At 40.1% G+C, this 19,285-nt stretch overlaps 1 protein-coding gene across 2 annotated transcripts in view; it reads right to left on the bottom strand.

The window, feature by feature from the left end:
- LOC122557271 (ubiquitin-like protein 3) overlaps window positions 1–16,795 on the bottom strand; it is a 26,121-nt gene extending 9,326 nt beyond the window's left edge. Inside the window, exons 1-5 of one of the 2 annotated variants that reach the window (XR_006313782.1) lie at window positions 16,169–16,795; window positions 8,532–8,640; window positions 4,420–4,506; window positions 3,260–3,337; window positions 1,770–1,880 (exon numbers count right to left, since the gene is read on the bottom strand). Coding sequence is in view for 1 of the 2 variants with exons in the window: in XM_043704793.1 (XP_043560728.1) it covers window positions 1,828–1,880; window positions 3,260–3,337; window positions 4,420–4,506; window positions 8,532–8,640; window positions 16,169–16,192 (351 nt within the window). In the remaining variant the exon portion in view is untranslated. Of the gene's footprint in view, window positions 1–280; window positions 1,881–3,259; window positions 3,338–4,419; window positions 4,507–8,531; window positions 8,641–16,168 lie in introns of those variants that run through there. The other variant, XM_043704793.1, reaches the window with a different exon arrangement.
- Between the last annotated feature and the right edge of the window lie 2,490 nt (window positions 16,796–19,285).

Here is a 19,285-nt window from a genome sequence, read left to right as displayed (position 1 = left end):
TGCGGTTGCAGGGGAAGGTGCCGGGAGTGGAGGTTGGGTTGGTGGGGGGTGTGGACCTGACAAGGGAGTCACGGAGGGAGTGGTCTTTTTGGAACGCTGATAGGGGAGGGGAGGGAAATAGATCACTGGTGGTGAGGTCCGTTTGGAGGTGGCGGAAATCGCAGCAGATGATACGTTGTACATGGAGGTTGGTGGGGTAGTAGGTGAGGACCAGTGGGGTTCTGTCCTGGTGGAGGTTGGAGGGGCAGGGCTCAAGGGCGGAGGAGCGGGAAGTGGAAGAGATGCGGTGGAGGGCATCGTCGACTACGTCTGGCGGGAAATTGCGGTCCTGGTTTCCGGCGGGAAATTGCGGTCCTGGTTTCCGGCGGGAAATTATGGTCCTGGTTTCCGGCGGGAAATTACGGTCCTTCCAGCAACACATTTTCAGCTCTGATCTCCAGCATCTGCAGTCCTCACTTTCACTTGCATATATGATACAGGTTGCACAAAACTGAGGCTAAGCTGTCCAGCTGCATGGACCAAATAAAACCTCATTTCAATCCCATGATAGGAAATATGTAGTAAGAGCCTGCAGGTAGAGTGGCTCATCAAATATATGGAATGCTGCGATGCAGGTTCAAACTCATTCAAGCTTCTGAATGAGACAGTTTGTGCAGGAGAGAAAATAGAAGAACAAATCTTTTGACAGGGAAAGTAGCAGCAATTTCATTCTATTGTAAGAAGTAACAGTAGCTCTTTTTAAAAAAACTTCAGACATGCTAACTACAATCTAGAAAAGCAATATTTTTGAAAACTTCATTAAACATTGAGTGGCTTCACATGATAGACCAAATCCAAAGTTGAAAGTCCTTCTGTATTGTGTAGGTAAGAATATTATTAATAAAAAGTTTTGATATTACTCTATAGTGCTCACATCCACTTTGTTTTTTTTTCAAAACAAAGGACCCAATACAAAAAGGACATGCTGAAACAAGTGAAAAAGATCTGCTCATGGACATTTTCACCACAGATAAACATTACACTGGGGAAAATAGAATACCCTCAACTAAGGTGACTTATTGCAGAATGTTAAAATGCCCACCCCTCCCCTTTAAAAAGGCTGGAGATAGCATCATAATTTATACTTAGATTTGTTAGAAGTTTTACCTAAAGCAGCCGAAAGCCATCTCAGTATGTCTGAATCAAGGGAGGGGGAAAAAATCTGGCAGCTAGGGTTACCTTAATCATCATTAGTGATGCTGTTTGTAAAGTGCTTGACCAGACATCAAGTAATAACATGATCAAGCTCAGCTGTGATGTCTAGTGGTCAAATAGCCCATTGATACATAGTGTCGATACATAGTGTCAAGACATATGCATAAGGAAGTCTCTAGGACAAGGCACCAGAGAAGGGGTGACACGCATGGAGCTGTGTTCAACAAGAGATTAATGCTTCCAGAATGGAAGGGAATAAAATTGGAAATATCCAAACTATGATTTAGAAAAAAAATTTTTAAAAAGTTAAATTGTTAGAAAATAAAAATTATAATGGAAAGATTTGGCTCCCGTGTAATTGCCACTTCTCTGTAGCAGGAGCACTTCTTAACTTTCTGTAGGAGTTGTTAAGTTCTTCCCAGACTGTTCTGCCTTGGCAGGATACAAATCCTTTGTGTAATACCACAGTAGAATTCTGTGCAATGATGAGGAATACTCTCAAGTTGGTTAGCAACAACTTGCCAGTCAGTTACATCGCAATCTTTTGAGTGGGAAGATTCCAAGATAATGCTCACAAATGCTATAAAAAGGTCTTCTTTTGATTTGTAGCCATGCTGAAAAGGCAAGCAGGCCTCACAAAATCATACAGCAATTGCTTTCTCCAGTCTTCTCCCGATTTCTTTGACCTGAACAAAAAACAAAATAAAATCTCTAATAAAAATAGAAAAGATGGCTAATAGACAATAATTTTAACCATACATTTAAAGGTGCAACTTGCAGTTGTCCCAAGAACCTATCTGGTGAGATAATGCTTTGGTGATTAATAAAAAGGACATTAAAGCTTCTTCACCTTTCTTTTACCCTCTGTATCGAGTTCAATAGCTTAATGGGTAAATGTCAAGTGCAGTAGTGAACTGCGAGTCTCAACTTCCAAATTTCTAGTCTGTCCTGACATATCCAATCAGAATGTAACGTTGGCCTAGATGTTATGAAATGAAATGAAATGAAATGAAATGAAATGAGAGATGAAACAGGAGGTCACAGACAAGACAACTTGGGGGGGGTGGGGGGGTGAAGAACAGAAGACAACAACAAGAATTAGGAACAGGAGTAGGGCATATGGCCCCTTCAGCCTGCACCGCCATTCAATAGGATCATGGCTGATCTGACATTCTTCATATTTTATATTAACTAACTAAATTTGACAAAAGCAATTTGACAAAAGCTATTTCAAGACACACCATTCCAGAAGAACAACAAGAGACTAGCAGCTGAGTAGATTTTGCCTTTCCTAAAACTATCCTATTTCTGGATATTTTTAAATTGGGAAAAAAGATCCTGCAGTTGTAGGTACGCATGTTTATTTTAACATTATTTACAATGTAGTGACAATGATGGACATGAAAAGTTTTATTCAAGCTCTGTCTGGAGCAGTAAAATGTCATTTACAGCAAAATACACAATCATTTTATGTGCATTCTCCTCCAATCCTGACATAATACTTCAACTAGGCCAACTGACTACACAATAACTTCCTCTCCTCAAATACTGTTAACCTTCCCAAACCCTCACATTGTTTCATTTTTCAGGGGAGAAACAGCTTGCTGGAAGCTAAGTACCTAGGTAACACTGAGCCACTCAGACCAGGACATGCAGGTGCAAATGCCAAAGTAGGATAACTGTTGCAATGGCTTGAAGCAGACAGTCAGGATTTCTAGTACCTCTAATCTAGTGATCACATTTGGCAAGGACACAAGTGTGGGTACCGAGCAACAGCAGATTATAGCTTCAACATAGTATTCTCCATGGTTGAGCAATCTGTGAACCTCGTAGATGAGGCTTAAATGTAAAGAGTAATTATTTGAATCATGTACCAGACAACTGTCGGTATCCTGGAATCATACCTCATCAGGAATCCTACTTTCAGATGATCAAAAATTAAGAAAAAGGATTTATATTATCATTGTCAAATTTAATTATTCTACTGTATAAGAGTGTGGGGAAGAAGTATGTAACCACTTCAACAATGTCAGCTGAGTACACACATTGCATGACTCAACCTTACCTTGGGAGTTGGGTTCTGGCAATGTCTCTCTGGCAACTAAGTGCATCACTGTCATCCTTCCAGGAGGAAGCTTCAGAGCTTTGAAAGAAGGGACATTAGTTTTCAGAATATATTAGCATAACAGATATGCACAAAACTGGAGGCGATCATGCAAATTCAGTTGGAGGGTAGGATTTCAGAAAGATAAAGGGATATGCACTTTGATTCTGGGATGAGACAAGTAATGCTCTTTAGGTACGTCCTCTGAAAGCCTTTAGATTTTCATCTTATTTATCAATTATTTGGAGTAAGTGAGAATATACTGAATTGTATGGATAGGAATCGGAAGTTACATACAGACACAAGAAAAATTTGGACACAGGACAAGATCATCCAGTTTGGTTTTTGCCCCTCCTTGCGTTTGGACTATTTATTCAAGGTGATGCAAAATTACAAACTGTGGAAAAAGCAAACCCATTCAATACTTGTATACACAAATCGTTAAAGTCAATCATTTAAATTTAAGAGACTTCTGGTCAGTACCTCAAGATACAAGAGAGACAATATGTTTCAGTTTTGTGGAGCTTTACAGTGGGTACAGTACAAATTAATCAGAATGACAGCCAGGTTTAATGAATTAAAATCATTTGCATATAGTTTGCTTGCATTTCCGGGAGTTTAAAGATCAACTGTGATCGAGACATTATGCTTATAAAGTTTAAAAAGAACTTGTAGCATAGATACACAGAATATTTCCTCTGGTGGGAAAAAACAGAATATAAAATTTTAAAATTACAGCCAGGCCATTCAACAGCAAAATCAGAAACTTCTGCAAATAAAGGCATACTGTTCCCATCCCACAAAAGACTGTGGATGTTAGATCAACTAAAAACTTTCAACATTGAGATTGATACCTTTTGTCAAATCAATATCAGTCAAATAGTAAAGATAGGTAGAGAAACTGAGGTACAAATCAACCATGATTAAATGAAAACTCAAGGTGTTGATTAACATACTCACTAAGAGAATATACAGTAAACATGCATCAATGTGATTATCCTCTTTCAGAGACTGATACATCCTATTTATGATTTCTATTAAAATCAATGCAGGAGCAACACATTGCCCGAACTTATCAAAATTTTTCATTTCTAAAATATTCCACATAATTTGGAACTTACCCCCCAAGGTAACATTTCCATGTAAAAACCTTCCTTGGTAAATGAGCCGGAGAATGCTGGGGCTACTAACTTGTTCTTCATCCCAGTCTGAAAATATTGTGATGAAAAATGTTACTTGCAATTGAAAAATAAACATCTCAAAAAGTATTATTTCAGCATACAATACTTAATACTGGAGTTCAGTGCTATTTGAAAATGGAGACCAAAGCAGCAAAATCCAAAATATTGTATTAGGTAAGTGTCAGGCAAGCACAAAACTTCCTCTCAGATTTCACTGAAATCTGACTCAAAACTTTCACAACAGGGGAAACAGGGACAGAGGAAGGAAAACAAATATCGTCACAAAGGAAAAAGATTTGGCAAACAACTCAGTTAGAGGAACAATAATTTTTAAAACACAAACAGCAGAAAGAAAAACGGTGTGGTGATCAATAAAGAGACACTGCATAAAAATGGTTGAACAGCATGCTTTTTAAAAACAAAATAGGGTAGGCAATGCCTAGTGGTATTAATCACTGGACTGTTAATCTAGAGACCCAGTAATGCTCTGGGGACCCAGGTTCAAATCCTTCATGGTAGATTGTGTAAATGGAATTCAGTTCATATTTGGAATCAAGAGTGTAATCATGGCTATGAATCCACTGTTGATTGACAGAAATCTCTATCTGGTTCACTAATGTCCTTTAGGGAAGGAAACTGCCATCCTTACTTGGTCTGGTCTACATGTGACTCTAGACCCATAGCAAATGTGGTTGACTCAACTGCCCTCTGGGTAATTAGGGATGGGCAACAAATGCTGGCCTAGCCAGCAATGCCCTCATCCTGTCAACAAATATTAAAATAACCCTTTGATGATCCAGCACAATTATTAGCCACAGCTATAGTAAGATCCCAAGTTTAATTAATTCTCAAACCATTTCGGAATGACCCTGGGTATTAACAAAGTGTTGGTGGGACTCAAACTTCTGTTAAGCTGTTTCTTTCCAATAATATTGTGACATGTTTCGCATTGCTGATAAAGGGCTCTTGCCTGAAACGTCAATTCTTCTACTCCTCGGATGCTGCCTGACCTGCTGTGCTTTTCCAGCACGACACACACACAACTGTGACACGTTTCTCGTCCACATACACACACGAACCAAAAACCACGTTCATTATGTATGTAAAGAACGAGCACTGAAATTTTTATCTGCCTTCAAGAGTGTGCATGATGGGCTTGACAATCAACTCAACACAAATAGATATGCAATTCTATTTTACTCTTTATGGAAACCCAACTTCTATTAATAGGTAAACAGCGCTGGGGAAATCACAGCCGTTATCAGTGGCTGACACCACCAGAAAAGATCAGGATGTGTGTAAATTTGGAGCGTACTTTGTGGCAGAGAGCTAGAAATTCTCTATTTGATCAGTTTCTTACACGATATACAAAACAAGATTTGTTCAGGTGTCTGTTATGTGATCTGAAAAATCCATCTCTACATTCAAGAGACCAGCTACTGAGAATGCCACATAGACTTTATTTGCCTGAAAACAGACAATACAAAATCCAAAGGAGATTAGAAAAGTTAAATTCCAACAACTGGTTTAGCAATTCCAATCTCCAAACCGACATAGGAATATACATTCAAATCATTGAAATCAGTAGTTTCAGAACAGAATACCAAGGTAAGTCTTCCAGTGTTCATGTAACAAGAATGAATCCACCTTTTGCCTTTGTCGAGATCCCAATGGGGAAACCATAACTAAAACAATAAAATTTACAGTATATCCCACTTAAAATGACTATGTTGTCAACAGTTTCACTCTTTAATCTTACTTTAATTATTGGGCTGGATGTGTTAAACAGGAATTAATGGGCAAATGATACTTCAATTAAAATAAATTTCACTTTAAAAAATGAATATAGTAATCCCTTCCACAACTACTCACATTACTGCAGACTTGTTGCACTACATTGCTACACAGTTCCAGGATATGCTGTTCCTCATTCATTGAGGGCAGAACAAGAATCCAATATTAGCAGAGCTTTCACCTCAGTTTCACAAGCACGAACATTATCAGCAAAGCTTACTTTTACAAATTTTCTCTCCCTTAAGATTACGATGGTTTATTTTTCCAGACCTGCTTTTAAAATTCATTCACAGAATGTGGGTGCCAATGGCTAAGCCAGCAGTCATTGCTCATCCCTAAATTGGCCAGAGGGCAGTTGAGAGTCAACCACATTGCTAGGGATCTTGAGTCCCATGCAGGTCAGAACAGATGAGGATAGCTGATTTCCTTCCCAGAAGAACATCAGTGAGCCAGATGTGTTTTCCAACAATCGACAATGGTTATTAAAAAGCCGTCAGTAGATTCTTAATTCTCAGGATATTTTAATTAAATGTAAATTCCACCATCTGCCATGGTGAGATATAAACCTGGTTCCCCAGACCATTAGCTTAGTTTCTGAATTAAATAGTCTCGTCATTGTCTCCCCAGCTAATAACATCTGTTTGGGTTGGGGTTTTAAAAATAGGAGAGTCATGTTATAACTGCAGAGTATTGTTGAGACTGCACCTGGAGTACTGTGTACAGCTTGACCTCTGGATTTAAAAGATGTACAGCATTGGAGATAGTTCAAAAGAGATTCATTAGCCTGATCAGAAACAAAAGCAGAATTTACTGAAAACTCAGCAGGTCTGACAATATCTGAAGAGAAAGCAGACATTTTGGGTCCAACTGACCCTCTTTCAGAACAGATCCAAAATATTAACTGCTTCCTCTCTACAGATGCTGCCAGACCTGCAGAGTTTTTCCAGCAATTTCTGCTTTGGGTTTCCAGCATCAGCAGTTTTTTGTGCTTTTTCTCCATACCAAGCTGATGCTGGAGATGAAGGGATTGACTTATCAAGAACAGCTGAACAAGTCAGGCCCTTAGAAGATTAACAGGTGATGATCTTATTGAAACATACAAGATTTGAAGGAGGTTTGACAGCTTAAAAGCTGAGAAGAAGTTTTTAAACTCATGGGGGAAATCTTGATATAGAGGACGTACACACATTCCCACCTATCCTGGATAACCACTCCATTGCTTAACAAGAATCTTTATCCTACCTTAAAAATATTCAAGGCTTCAACCATATTTTAAAGGATTAGCGTTCCAAAGACTCAATTCTCAGAAAACATTTTGCTTTATCTATTCAAAATATCCTCTCCATTCTACCCTGTCAAGACCACTCAGGATTTTAAATCAACTCTGACTCTAAACTCCAACGGATATGAGCCTCACCTATCTAACTTGTTCACAAGACAACCTGCACATTTCAGGTATTAATTTTATAATCTCTCTCAGAATTGTTCCAAAGTATTAACATTATTTCTTATATCATGAAACCAATACCATATACAGTACTCCAGATATGGTTTAATCATTGCCATGTATAACTTAAGCATAGCCTCCAACTTTTGCATTAAATTCCCTTCATTGTATATAATAACATTCTACTAGCTTCCTGAAAAGGAGTCTTAAATCATTAGTAAAAAATAACTGCAATTTCTAATATTTTATAAGTCTGTCTAAAGAGTGAGTAAATTGAAGCTAACCTTTCAATGGGATTCTTACACTAGGATATTCATGGTTACATTCAGGACTTCTCTCAAAAATCTGTAAATTGTCTACCTCCTAAATCTTGAAATATATCAGTCTACATTCTCACCTCACTACATTCTTTTGGATTATGACACATTTAAACATCTCTTTCTTCGAATCTCAGAATTATGGAAATCTTTAGTCTAAGGGGGTTTTGCCTTTTCCTTTGTGAAACCCAAATGTAATGTCACCAAACCAGCATTTTCTGATTTATTTTGCCTGCTCCATCAATTAGTTATAACCTAGATTTTCAACAATGGTACTTCAGTTTGGTTGCTTTGCTTGAAAATATGAATAGAAAAATCAAAATTCTGAACCAAAAAAACTGCATTAAAATTATTTCAAAGTAATGAATTAACTGATTTCTAGTTTTGCTTCCATGGTTCAGGATTTCATCCCAAGTTAGAACCAACCTGTGAAAAGGTTTCGCTGGAAATTTGATACATATCACAAATACCTGCAAAATACCTAGAACACTCACCCATGGGCCAGTTTTCATAGACATATTTGGCAATATCTGCAGCAGAATCGTTTGGTGAAAACATGAACTCTTGTGTCTTCCCACTAACTAAAATAAGGCGCAGGTTTATCTGCAGGGAACAGAAATGACAGAAAAAGTGAAACTGTGGCTAAATACAGAACAAAGACTAATATCCAGTACAGCTCAAAGGAATTTTCCTCAGACCATAGGAGCCTGTAAGTCTCAAAATATTTCAGCAAGATTCATCTTGGACAAAACTGTGACCAGCAGAAAAATGAAAACAATTCTCAGACAACCAGACAGCTCAGAGCACACAATTGCACTGCGAATTATACAGCTAAGTTGTACAAAATGATGGTCATTTCAGCTACAACGTTAGCTAATCTGTGAATGATGTAGTTGGCTTACAGTTGTTTTCACTGGAGCGAGCTATGAATCGACGATAATGGTAGTTGGATGGGGTCAAGAAAAGGAGATAGAGAAGCAAGCCTTACTATTTCAATTACTGTGTGTTGGTAGCCATTGGAAATGTGTATTTATAGATGACAGAAAAGAGAAGAATCAGCCATAACACTTCCCAGCACAGCAGTTAAGTAACCTGCTAATATGTCTTAAATGTTGAAAATGTGTTGCTGGAAAAGCGCAGGTCAGGCAGCATCCAAGGAGCAGGAGTGCTGGAAAAGCGCAGGTCAGGCAGCATCCAAGGAGTAGGAGTGCTGGAAAAGCGCAGGTCAGGCAGCATCCAAGGAGCAGGAGCATGTCTTAAATGGCAACTAACTAGCAGTTACAGTTCTGCATATGCCAGTGGCAAGAAAAAGAAAATCATACCTTGAGAAAAAAGAATTTTTATGAGCAGTGTCTAAGTACAATCACAATAAATTTTCTAGACAAACTACATTCAAATGAATGCTTGCACTTTTTAAAAAGAAACTTTTTAAACATGGCTTGAGAGAAAAAAAAACTCAGATGACATGGCCATTGTTAATTATAGGAAAAACTGAGTGCTTATAAAATATTAACGTTTTGTATAGAGTTCTGCTGAAAACAAAGAATACTAGAGGGCTGACAAAAAAAAAGTTTTTGATCCTTGTAATTATACAAGTGACCAATGTTAGTGTGGACATTAAAAAAAAAACTTAAAGATATAAAAAACAAAGACAAAGGCTGTTTGGTTGCATGCATTTGGTTACCTTGTGTTTTTTTTTAATTCGTTCATGAAATGGGGTGTTGCTGACACTGGGACAACACTTATGCCTTAGTTGTCATTGAAGGTGGTGCGCTGCGTTCTTAAACCACTGCAGTCCATTTGGTGTAGTAAATCCATTATGCCATTTGGGAATCCCAGGATTCTGGCCTAGCGATATAGCTGGAGAAGGTTATGGCAGAGGAAGACCTGGTGAAAATGTCCTGAAATATAGGTGACTAACTTCAAACCATAATCATCCTTTGTGCCACAAATGTCTTCATCCAATTTCCACTTTTGCTTAAGCTTTTTCATGCCATACTTAGTCATGTGCAACCTTAATGTCAAGGACAGTCACACTCACCTCACCTCTGGAATTCAGCTTCTTCGACAGTGTTTAGACCAAGACTATACGCTTAGTGGCGCTGGTGGAACTCAAACTGGACATCAGTGAGCAGGTTATTTCTGAGTATGTGCTGCTTGGTAACACCAATGATAATTTCCATCACTTTACTGATAAATGACAGTGAGAGGGTGGTAAATGGGTGGATATGTCTGTTTGTGAGAGATACACACACAGGACATACATGGACAATTATCCATATTGAAAAATGTATTGCTGGAAAAGCGCAGCAGGTCAGGCAGCATCAAAAGAGCAGGAGAATCGATGTTTCGGGCATAAGCCCTTCTTCTGACCCATTCCTGAAGAAGGGCTTATGCCCAAAGTGGCGATTCTCCTGCTCCTTTGATGCTGCCTGACCTGCTGTGCTTTTCCAGCAACACATTTTTCAGCTCTGATCTCCAGCATCTGCAGCCCTCACTTTCTCCCAATTATCCATATTGTCAGGTAGATGCCAGGTGTTGTAGCTGTACTGGAACAGCTTGGCAGAGTTGCAGTATGTTTAGAAGCTCCACATGGAGTGCATCAAATTGGGTGAAGACTGGTACGTGATACTGTGGATCTCTGGAGGAGACAGGGATGGAACATCTGTTCAGCCCTTCTGACCAAAATGTTTACCACAAATGCTTCAGTCTTATGTTTTGCACTAAGGTGCTTGACTCTCCCATTACAGAGGATAGAATGTTTGTGGAGTCTCCTCCTGTTTAGTTGTTCACCATGCACTACTGGATGTAACGGAACAGGAGAGCTTACATCTGTTCTATTGGTTGTAGAAATCACATATCTGCCATTCACTTCCTGCTTATGCTGGTTGCCACGCTAATCATCCTGACATGGGGCTTCAATAGGTAGACACCTTATTTTTAGGTATGCTGCAACTTGCATGCCCTGGTTCTTCACTGAACCAGGGTTGATAACTTGATTATATTGGTAGAATAGGGAAGGTACTGTGTAAGACATTGCAGATTATGTTGGAGGACAGCTCTGTGCTGACAGCATTGAGCACCTTGTGGGCACCCAGTCTTGAGTTGCTTGGTCGCATCAATGTCTGTCCCATTTAGCAGTGTGATAGAACCATACCACAGAATGGAATGGATTCTCAATTTAAAGGCAAAACTTCATCACCACAAGGGCTGTGTTATGGTCACTCTTACCAATACTGACATGCATTTGTGGCAGCCAGAATATTAAGAGGTGGTCAAGTTTGTTCTTCTTTTTTGTTAGCTCCCTCACCACCTGCCACAAACCTAGCCTAGTACAAAGTCAATTAGTGTTGCTGCCGAGCCTCTCTTGATGGTGGAATTTGAAACCCATTGGTACACCCAGTGTTACCTCCAAGTGACATTCAACATGGAGGAGTTACCGATCCAAAAGGCTGAGAGAGGATGGTATCGTGTTATTTAGCATGAGGTTTCCTTGTTGTGGTTCTGTTCGCCAAGCTGGGAATTTGTGTTGCAGACATTTCGTCGCCTGTCTAGGTGACATCCTCAGTGCTTGGGAGCCCCCTGTGAAGCGCTGTGTTGTTTCCTCCGGCATTTATAGTGGTTTATCTCTGCCGCTTCTGGTTGTCGGCAATATAAATGCTGGAGGAAACAACACAGAAGCGCTTCACAGGAGGCTCCCAAGCACTGAGGATGTCACCTAGACAGGGGACGAAACGTCTGCAACACAAATTCCCAGCTCGGTGAACAGAACCACAACAACGAGCACCCGAGCTACAAATCTTCTCACAAACTTTGAATGAGGTTTCCTTGCCCATGTTTTATCTGGTTCCACATGACAACATGCCGTCCAGAATCAATGTTGTGGAAAACCACCATCTCTGCTTGGTCTGTCCTGCAGATGTGACAACATAATCCAGGGATGGTGAAGGTAGTGTATGGGACATTGTCTGTAAAATATATGATTCTGTGAACATGATTATTCCTTGACTAGTCTGACAGTCAATTCTCCCAATTTAGCCGCCAGTCCCCTCTCAATGTTAGTAATGGACAATGTTGGGTTGACAGGGCTGTGCTTGTCATTGTCTTCTTCAGTGCCTAGGTAGATGCCAAGTGGTCCATCAGGTTTCATTTTATCTTTAGAAACTTTATCACAATTGTTAACTTGCAAGGCCATCTCAGAATGCAGTTAAGAGTATACCACATTAGTCATGTGTCACAGGAGTCACATTACTCCCTTCTATAAAAAAGATTAGTGAACCAGACAAGTTTTTCCAACAATTGACAATGATTTCTTAATTCCAGTTTTTTAAAAATTGAATTCCAATTCATCTGTCATGGTGGGATTTGAACCTACATCTCCAGACTAATAGTCTAGTGATAATACCACTAGCCATCACCTTCCCATTATTTTTTTTTACACTAAAAATCAAGGCATTGGATGCTACAGTTAAAAAAAAATGCAGAAATTCCATCAGCAGCACCAGTTACATCGTAAAGACACCACCCTCCTCCTCACTTTAGTGTTAGACATTTGGTATAAAAAGTACAAAAGGGTGACAATGAGAAAAATAGAAAGAAAAGAAAAAAATGCAAGGAAAGTATGGATTAAAAGTTATACAGCCAAGCAACTGACTGGTGCCACTGACTACGGACAGCCACAAAAGCAAAATATCTGGAAACAATAGGTACAAGCAGAGTTCATTCCATTGGTCCTTGCAGAGCCATCTGTTACAGCCAGACAAGGGATACTCTCAGACTGGAACACAATTACACATTCGGAGTGAAAAATGTCAGCTGCAATAAATGAAGAAACACAGCTAGCATTTCAATTAAAAGTAATATCAAACTACACAAACACACTCTAGCACTAACAAATCAAGCTGTAGTCGGTTAAAATGTGGCCGATACAGACTCGTCTGATGCATGCAATGACGCTTGCACTTCCAGTGTTGGCTGTAACATCAAGTGTTGATAGTATTCACATTCAGAATTAAATTACTGACAGAAAGAAAGTTCAAAGCACAACATTCCCCTCAATTGGGCAATCTCACTTTCAATGCTACATAAACAAATGATAATTTTGCATCATAAAATATTTAATCCAGCATATATAAATGAACTATTGCGATACATAAACCTCTCTATTGATACCATTACATGAATAAAGGTCCTTCTGTGCAGAATGCTAAATGTAAGTGAGAAGCCACATAATGGTACACCGTCACAAATCAGTCTGCAGAAGAGGGATGAAATGTTGACAAAACGACAAATGTCACTTAATTTAATTAATAATATGGACAATATGATGGCTAAGGAAATTAAAATGCTCATTAACAAACTGATCCACTTTGAGATGGATGATCAAAAACTCATATTACATTCCCAAAAGTATCAATAAAATACACAAAACCTGAAATGTTATGAATGATCAACTTCATGAAACTGGTGAGTTCCCACACACCAAATCACCCCCCCGCCCAAGAATACCAGTAAATATTCTAATCAAAGTCACTGACATTGTTGTAGTGTCTGGAAAGTTGCCCTTCAAAGAAGTCAGACAAAATAGTCCCATTACCCACGACGATACTTTTAGGAAAAAGAAATATGGAGGTATTCCTGGTTATAGATGACATCACAAGTATAATTTTAATATAGATTAGAATCTTTGTTGTAGTTGCAATTGAACACAAAAAAGGAGAACACAAGGTGATAAATTTGGATTGCATCAGAATAAAAGGCAGCGATACTGTAGCTTCTAACTGGCATAGCTGGACTACCCATTAAAGTCCTAGGCATGTACAAATAAGACTTCTAACCTTTAAATTTAAAAATTTAGATACTTTGGAAGAAGGTCTGCTCACAAAGCCTGATGTTTTCTTGTAATCTGATCCAAAGTTAAATATCAGACTTGCACACTTAATCAAATCGGACGAAACAGAGAAAAGAAAATGGCTGGAATGATTAAATCTCATGTCTACAGCGCTGAAATTGAGAGCTCCCTCTTCAGCATTACTATTTGTTTATTACGTTTGCAATCAGAAGCTGCTGGAAAACTGGTTATAAGCATGACATTCTTTATTACTTTAAATGTATTCCTCATTATACTATAAAAGGCAATGATTAATAATGCACTCAGCAACCACAGTTTTATAAATCTTGTAAGGACATATGCCATCAACGACAGAGATTCAGTGCTTTAATTTCACCTTGCAACATGATTTATAGCTGCTGGCCAGCATTCCGACAGCTCTTGCTATCCTCAGTGCATCTTCCAAATGCTGTTCAAAATGTGGAGCACAGTACTAATTGATCACCCAGAGGTTGCCTTGCCCACATCTGACCCAATTCCACAAGATATAATGGGGTCTGGAATCAGTGGTGCAGACTTCTAGGGCCACACCTGACTGACTGCATGTTACCACCAGTAAGGCAAGACATACCAAGGGATGATAATATACACAACTGGCATTTGGCAGACAAGTATGATTCGGACAGTTATGACCATGACAGACTTTTGCTCAACTCTGACAGCTCGCTAAACTTTGGCACAAGTTGCTAGAGATGTGAATAAAGTGGTTTCTGTGGCATCTGATAGCCTACACATGCTTCTGTGTCCAAATCAAATGCCAAGGTTGGTACATAGTTTCTAAATTACACTTAATCTCATGTCCCCAGATCCTGTCCACTGCTGAAAGTGTGATGGATATACTCTCACTTCCTTGAATAGCAGCAGGACTAAAAAAATCCAGTTCAGCACCATAAATAACAGCCAACTAGATCAATATACCATTTCAGTGGCAGCAGCTTATGTCATTTACAAGATGCATGCAGCAACACACCATGGCTTCTCCAACAGAACAATCCAAACTTGCAGTACTTTGACCAGCTATATCAATTATGGGATCACTTAGTTCTATTCCTAGCATTTTCCTTCTATTGTTTAGCATGCACGGTAGCCTTATGCTGAGGATTCATTAGTTTAGTGCACCTTGCTGTTCCTGACTTCTCTCATATTCCTCCCTGAACTATAATTGGATCCATTGTTTGATGGTAATGGCAGAGTGAAGGTTACAGTTTGGGAATTCTGCTGTTGCTGACATGTCTCAAATTCCCAGTTTTGAGCTGCTAGATCTACTTGGAATCTGTTTCATTTAGTACAATGCCACAAAACACTATCTTCAGTGCAAAGACAGGAATTCATCTCTACATCATCATCATGGTGGAAACTCTTACTAATACCATCATGGACAGGTGCATCTGTAAAACGATGAGGACAAGATCACTTGCTGGCTTTCTCACCTCTGCCACAGGGGTGAGTGTAGCAGCCTTTTTATGATTTAGCCAGTTTGGTTAGTACTAGAGAGTTACACAGCACCTGGTGTTAATGATAGATTGTCTTTGTTAACCTCTGTACTACATCCAAGTAATATTCAACATTGAACAGCATACTTTTATCAGGTAGGGCAGTAGTTGATCAGCCTCAGAGTATATCATCCTACACTCTGCTTTCAAACAAACAGTTACCAAATCATTCAATTCTACAAGATCACCATCTCCCTTAGGCAAAAGTGAGGACTGCAGATGCTGGAGATCAGAGCTGAAAAATGTGTTGCTGGAAAAGCACAGCAGGTCAGGCAGCATCAAAGGAGCAGGAGAATCGACATTTCGGGCATAAGCCCTTCTTCAGGAATGAAGAAGGGCTTATGCCCGAAACGTCAATTCTCCTGCTCCTTTGATGCTGCCTGACCTGCTGCGATCTCCCTTAGGCCCACACATTTCCTGTGATTCCACACTCCTTGCTCAACATCTAATCAGGAGAACTTCCAAATTTCATTGCTGAACAAAACCTGCAACCAAAACTACTGTTTTCATCATCACACGTTTATTACTGAATCCATCTTCCTCTCCAGATGGTGTCAAACACTGGAATAATGCACACAAACTCAAAAGTTGCAGATTATTTGCAAGAGCTACTCTTGAACTATTTCAACATCATTGGCACCTTCAACATCATTAGCACCTTCAAACAACAAGTGTGAGGTTATCAAATCTGCAAATAGAAACTGTGACAATTAGTAAATCAAGTTAAATACTATAAACAGCAACCCACCTTATCAACAGATGTAGAAGCCATGGAGACGTTTGCTAAATATAGCACCCAATATCGGTGATATTTTTCTTTGGAGGGGGGGGGAATGGCGAGAAGACGAGTGCCCTTAATCAGACCAGGGAGAGCCCTCCAGGATTGGAAGAGTCCAGCCGTGGGAAGACACAGAAGAAGCCGCAGCTGCCTGCGGTCTCTCACTCTGAAAGGCCAATTTGTGGGCAGGTGCTCTGCCTCGACATTGGAAACAACCTGCCGACCGCCACCGGGAATTCCCAGATTTCGATCCCCTCCCTTTACAGTAAGTGGCGTTGTCAGTGAATTTCGAACTACACCTTATCATTAGGTACTAGTATAGGGGGGGGGGGGGGTCGGCCTGGGGACTGTGTCCTATCGCATCCCGCACTGGTACAAGCCCCTTCCTCAGCCTGGCCTTCCTGTTGCCCCCGAGCCCGAGAACACCCTCTCACCACTTCATCCTGATAACAAAACCTATCCCACACAACTAATCAGAATTAGGTTTAAAACCGTTCACCCTCTATGTACGGTGAACTGCAGATGAGCCATGACCACAGCTTCACCTTCACTCGGGATTATAACCGGCACCCAGCAACATGGCGGCCGGAAGCCACGTGTCAGTTCTGCCTGCATTGGCATTCTGGGAGTTGTAGTTTATTTTCCCTGAACTCCAATACTGTCAGAGATTAATATTAAAGTTAAAAATCACTCAACACCAGGACTATAATCTGGTGTTGTGGGACTTTTAACTTTGTCCACCCCAGTCCAACACCAGCACCTTCAAGTCAGAGATTAATATGATTCAAAGGAAGGACTGCAGATGCTGGAAAGCTGAACCAAAAATAGAAATTGCTGGAGAAACTCAGCAGATCTGGTAGCATCATTATTGTGCTCTTTAATAAAGATGATGCCTTTATTATCATTCTCAGTGTCCATAAATTTATTATCTTATTAAAGAGTATAGTTGGATGCCAAGGAACAACCTACAATTGTGCTACTATCCATTGTGTATGGCCATGCTATTTCTGATCTGGAAGAACATACTTAAAAGAACATTGTGCTGCTCCTGGAATGTTTCTAGCATTTGTTGTCCACTAAACGATGTGTCAAACCTAGTCAGTACAATGACTATTTAATAACAACTTTTCTTGGCATCTCTTTGGGACAATTCCAAAGTGCCGTTGGTGTGACATATTGGAATCAAACCAACTTTTGTTTTATTCATTAAATCATGAGGGGCATTGACAGGGTAAATAAATAAGGTATTTTCCCTGTGGTGGGGGAGCCCAGAACTAGAGGGCATAGGTTTAGGGAGAGGGGAAAAATTTAAAAGGGACCTAAGGGGTAACCTTTTCACACAGAGGTGCATGTATGGGATGAGCTGCCAAATGAAGTGGTGGAAGCTGGTACAATTACAACAATTAAAACACATCTGGTTGGGTATATGAATAGGAAGAGTTTAGAGGGATATGGGCCAAGTGCTGGCAAATGGGATGACATTAGGTTAGGATATCTGGTCGGCATGGACAAGTTGGACCGAAGGGTCTGCTTCCATGCTGTGCATTTCTATGAATGGAGGACTCTATACGGATGTCACTGGCTGGGCCAGTGTTTATTGCCCATCCCTAGGTTCCCTTGAGCAGGTGGTGGTGAGTTGACTTCTTGAACCACTGCAGTTCATTTTCTGTAGGTAGATCCACAATGATGTCAGTGAGTGTATTCCAGGATTTTGATCCAGTGATACTGAATGCATAGAGATATATTTCCCACTCAGAATGGTGGATGATTTGGAGGGGAACTTGCAAATCGTAATGTTTCCATGTATCTGTGTCCTTATCCTTCGAGATACTGGTGCTTGTAGATTTGTAAGGAGCTTTCTAAGCTGCTTGCTGAATTTCTGCTGTGCGTCTTAGATGGTATATACTGCTGCTACTAAACATGAGTGTTGGAAGCAGTGAATGTTTGTGGATATGGTGTCAATCATTGGGCTAGTTTGTTCTGAATGTTGCTTAAGCTGCACTCATACAGACAATTGGAAAATGTTCCATCAAACCCATGACTTGTGCTTTGTAGATGGTGGTCGAGTCAGGATGTGAATTACCCAAGATTAGAGTGGTGCTGGAAAAGCACAGCAGATCAGGCAGCATCCGAGGAGCAGGAAAGTCAACATTTCAGGAAAAAGCCCTTCATCAGGAAAGAGGCTGAAACCTTCGGGGGTGGGGAGATAAATGGGAGGGGGAGGGGGGCTGGGGTGAAAATAGCTGAGAGCGCTAAAGGTGGATGGAGATGGGGGTGAAGGTGATAGGTCAGAGAGGAAGGTGGAGCAGATAGGTGGGAAGGAAGGTTGACAGCTGGGACAGGTCATAATGACGGTGCTGAGCCGGAAGATTGGAACTGGAGTAAAATGGGGGGAGGGAAATGAGGAAACTGGTGAAGTCCACATTGATGCCATGGGGTTGAAGTGTTCCGAGGCGGATTCCTAACCTCTGACCTGCCCTTGTAGCCACAGTACTGATAGGGATAGTTCAGTTCAGTTTCTGGTCAATGGTAACCACCAGGATGTTTAAAGTAGTGCATTCAGTGATGGTAATGATATTGAATGTCAAGGTGCTGATATGTTATATGGTTAAATTTTGTTAGTACATCATGGCAATCTGATTTTTAAAAAGCTATACAGGTAGAATTGCAATATTCTAGGGCACATTTTATGATTCACCAGTCTGTTGTCTGCTTCATTAAGGGCTTCTAAAAGTTACTTTAGGAATTAGGATTCATTCTGCACCTGACCATAATATACTAATCGAACTGTACTGAAACAGTCCATGCCCAAATGCAGCAAAACCTGGAAAATATCCAGGTTTGGACTGATAAGTAGTGAGTAATGTGTGAGTTACAAAAGTACTATATACTGACTACCTCCAACAAGAAAAAAATCAAAGCATTGCCCTTTGACCTTCAGTGGCAAATCATTCCTTGCTTATTTCTTAGGACAATGCCTTGACCAAACAGCTTAAAAATGTGTTGCTGGAAAAGCGCAGCAGGTCAGGCAGCATCAAAGGAGCAGGAGAATCGACTTTTCGGGCATAAGCCCTTCTTCAGGAATGA

Source organism: Chiloscyllium plagiosum, chromosome 15 (genome assembly GCF_004010195.1).
Source record: "Chiloscyllium plagiosum isolate BGI_BamShark_2017 chromosome 15, ASM401019v2, whole genome shotgun sequence".
In the NCBI taxonomy this organism is placed as follows: domain Eukaryota; kingdom Metazoa; phylum Chordata; class Chondrichthyes; order Orectolobiformes; family Hemiscylliidae; genus Chiloscyllium; species Chiloscyllium plagiosum.
The sequence above is the reverse complement of the archived record's forward strand: the minus strand, read 5'-3'. Positions and strand labels throughout refer to the sequence as shown.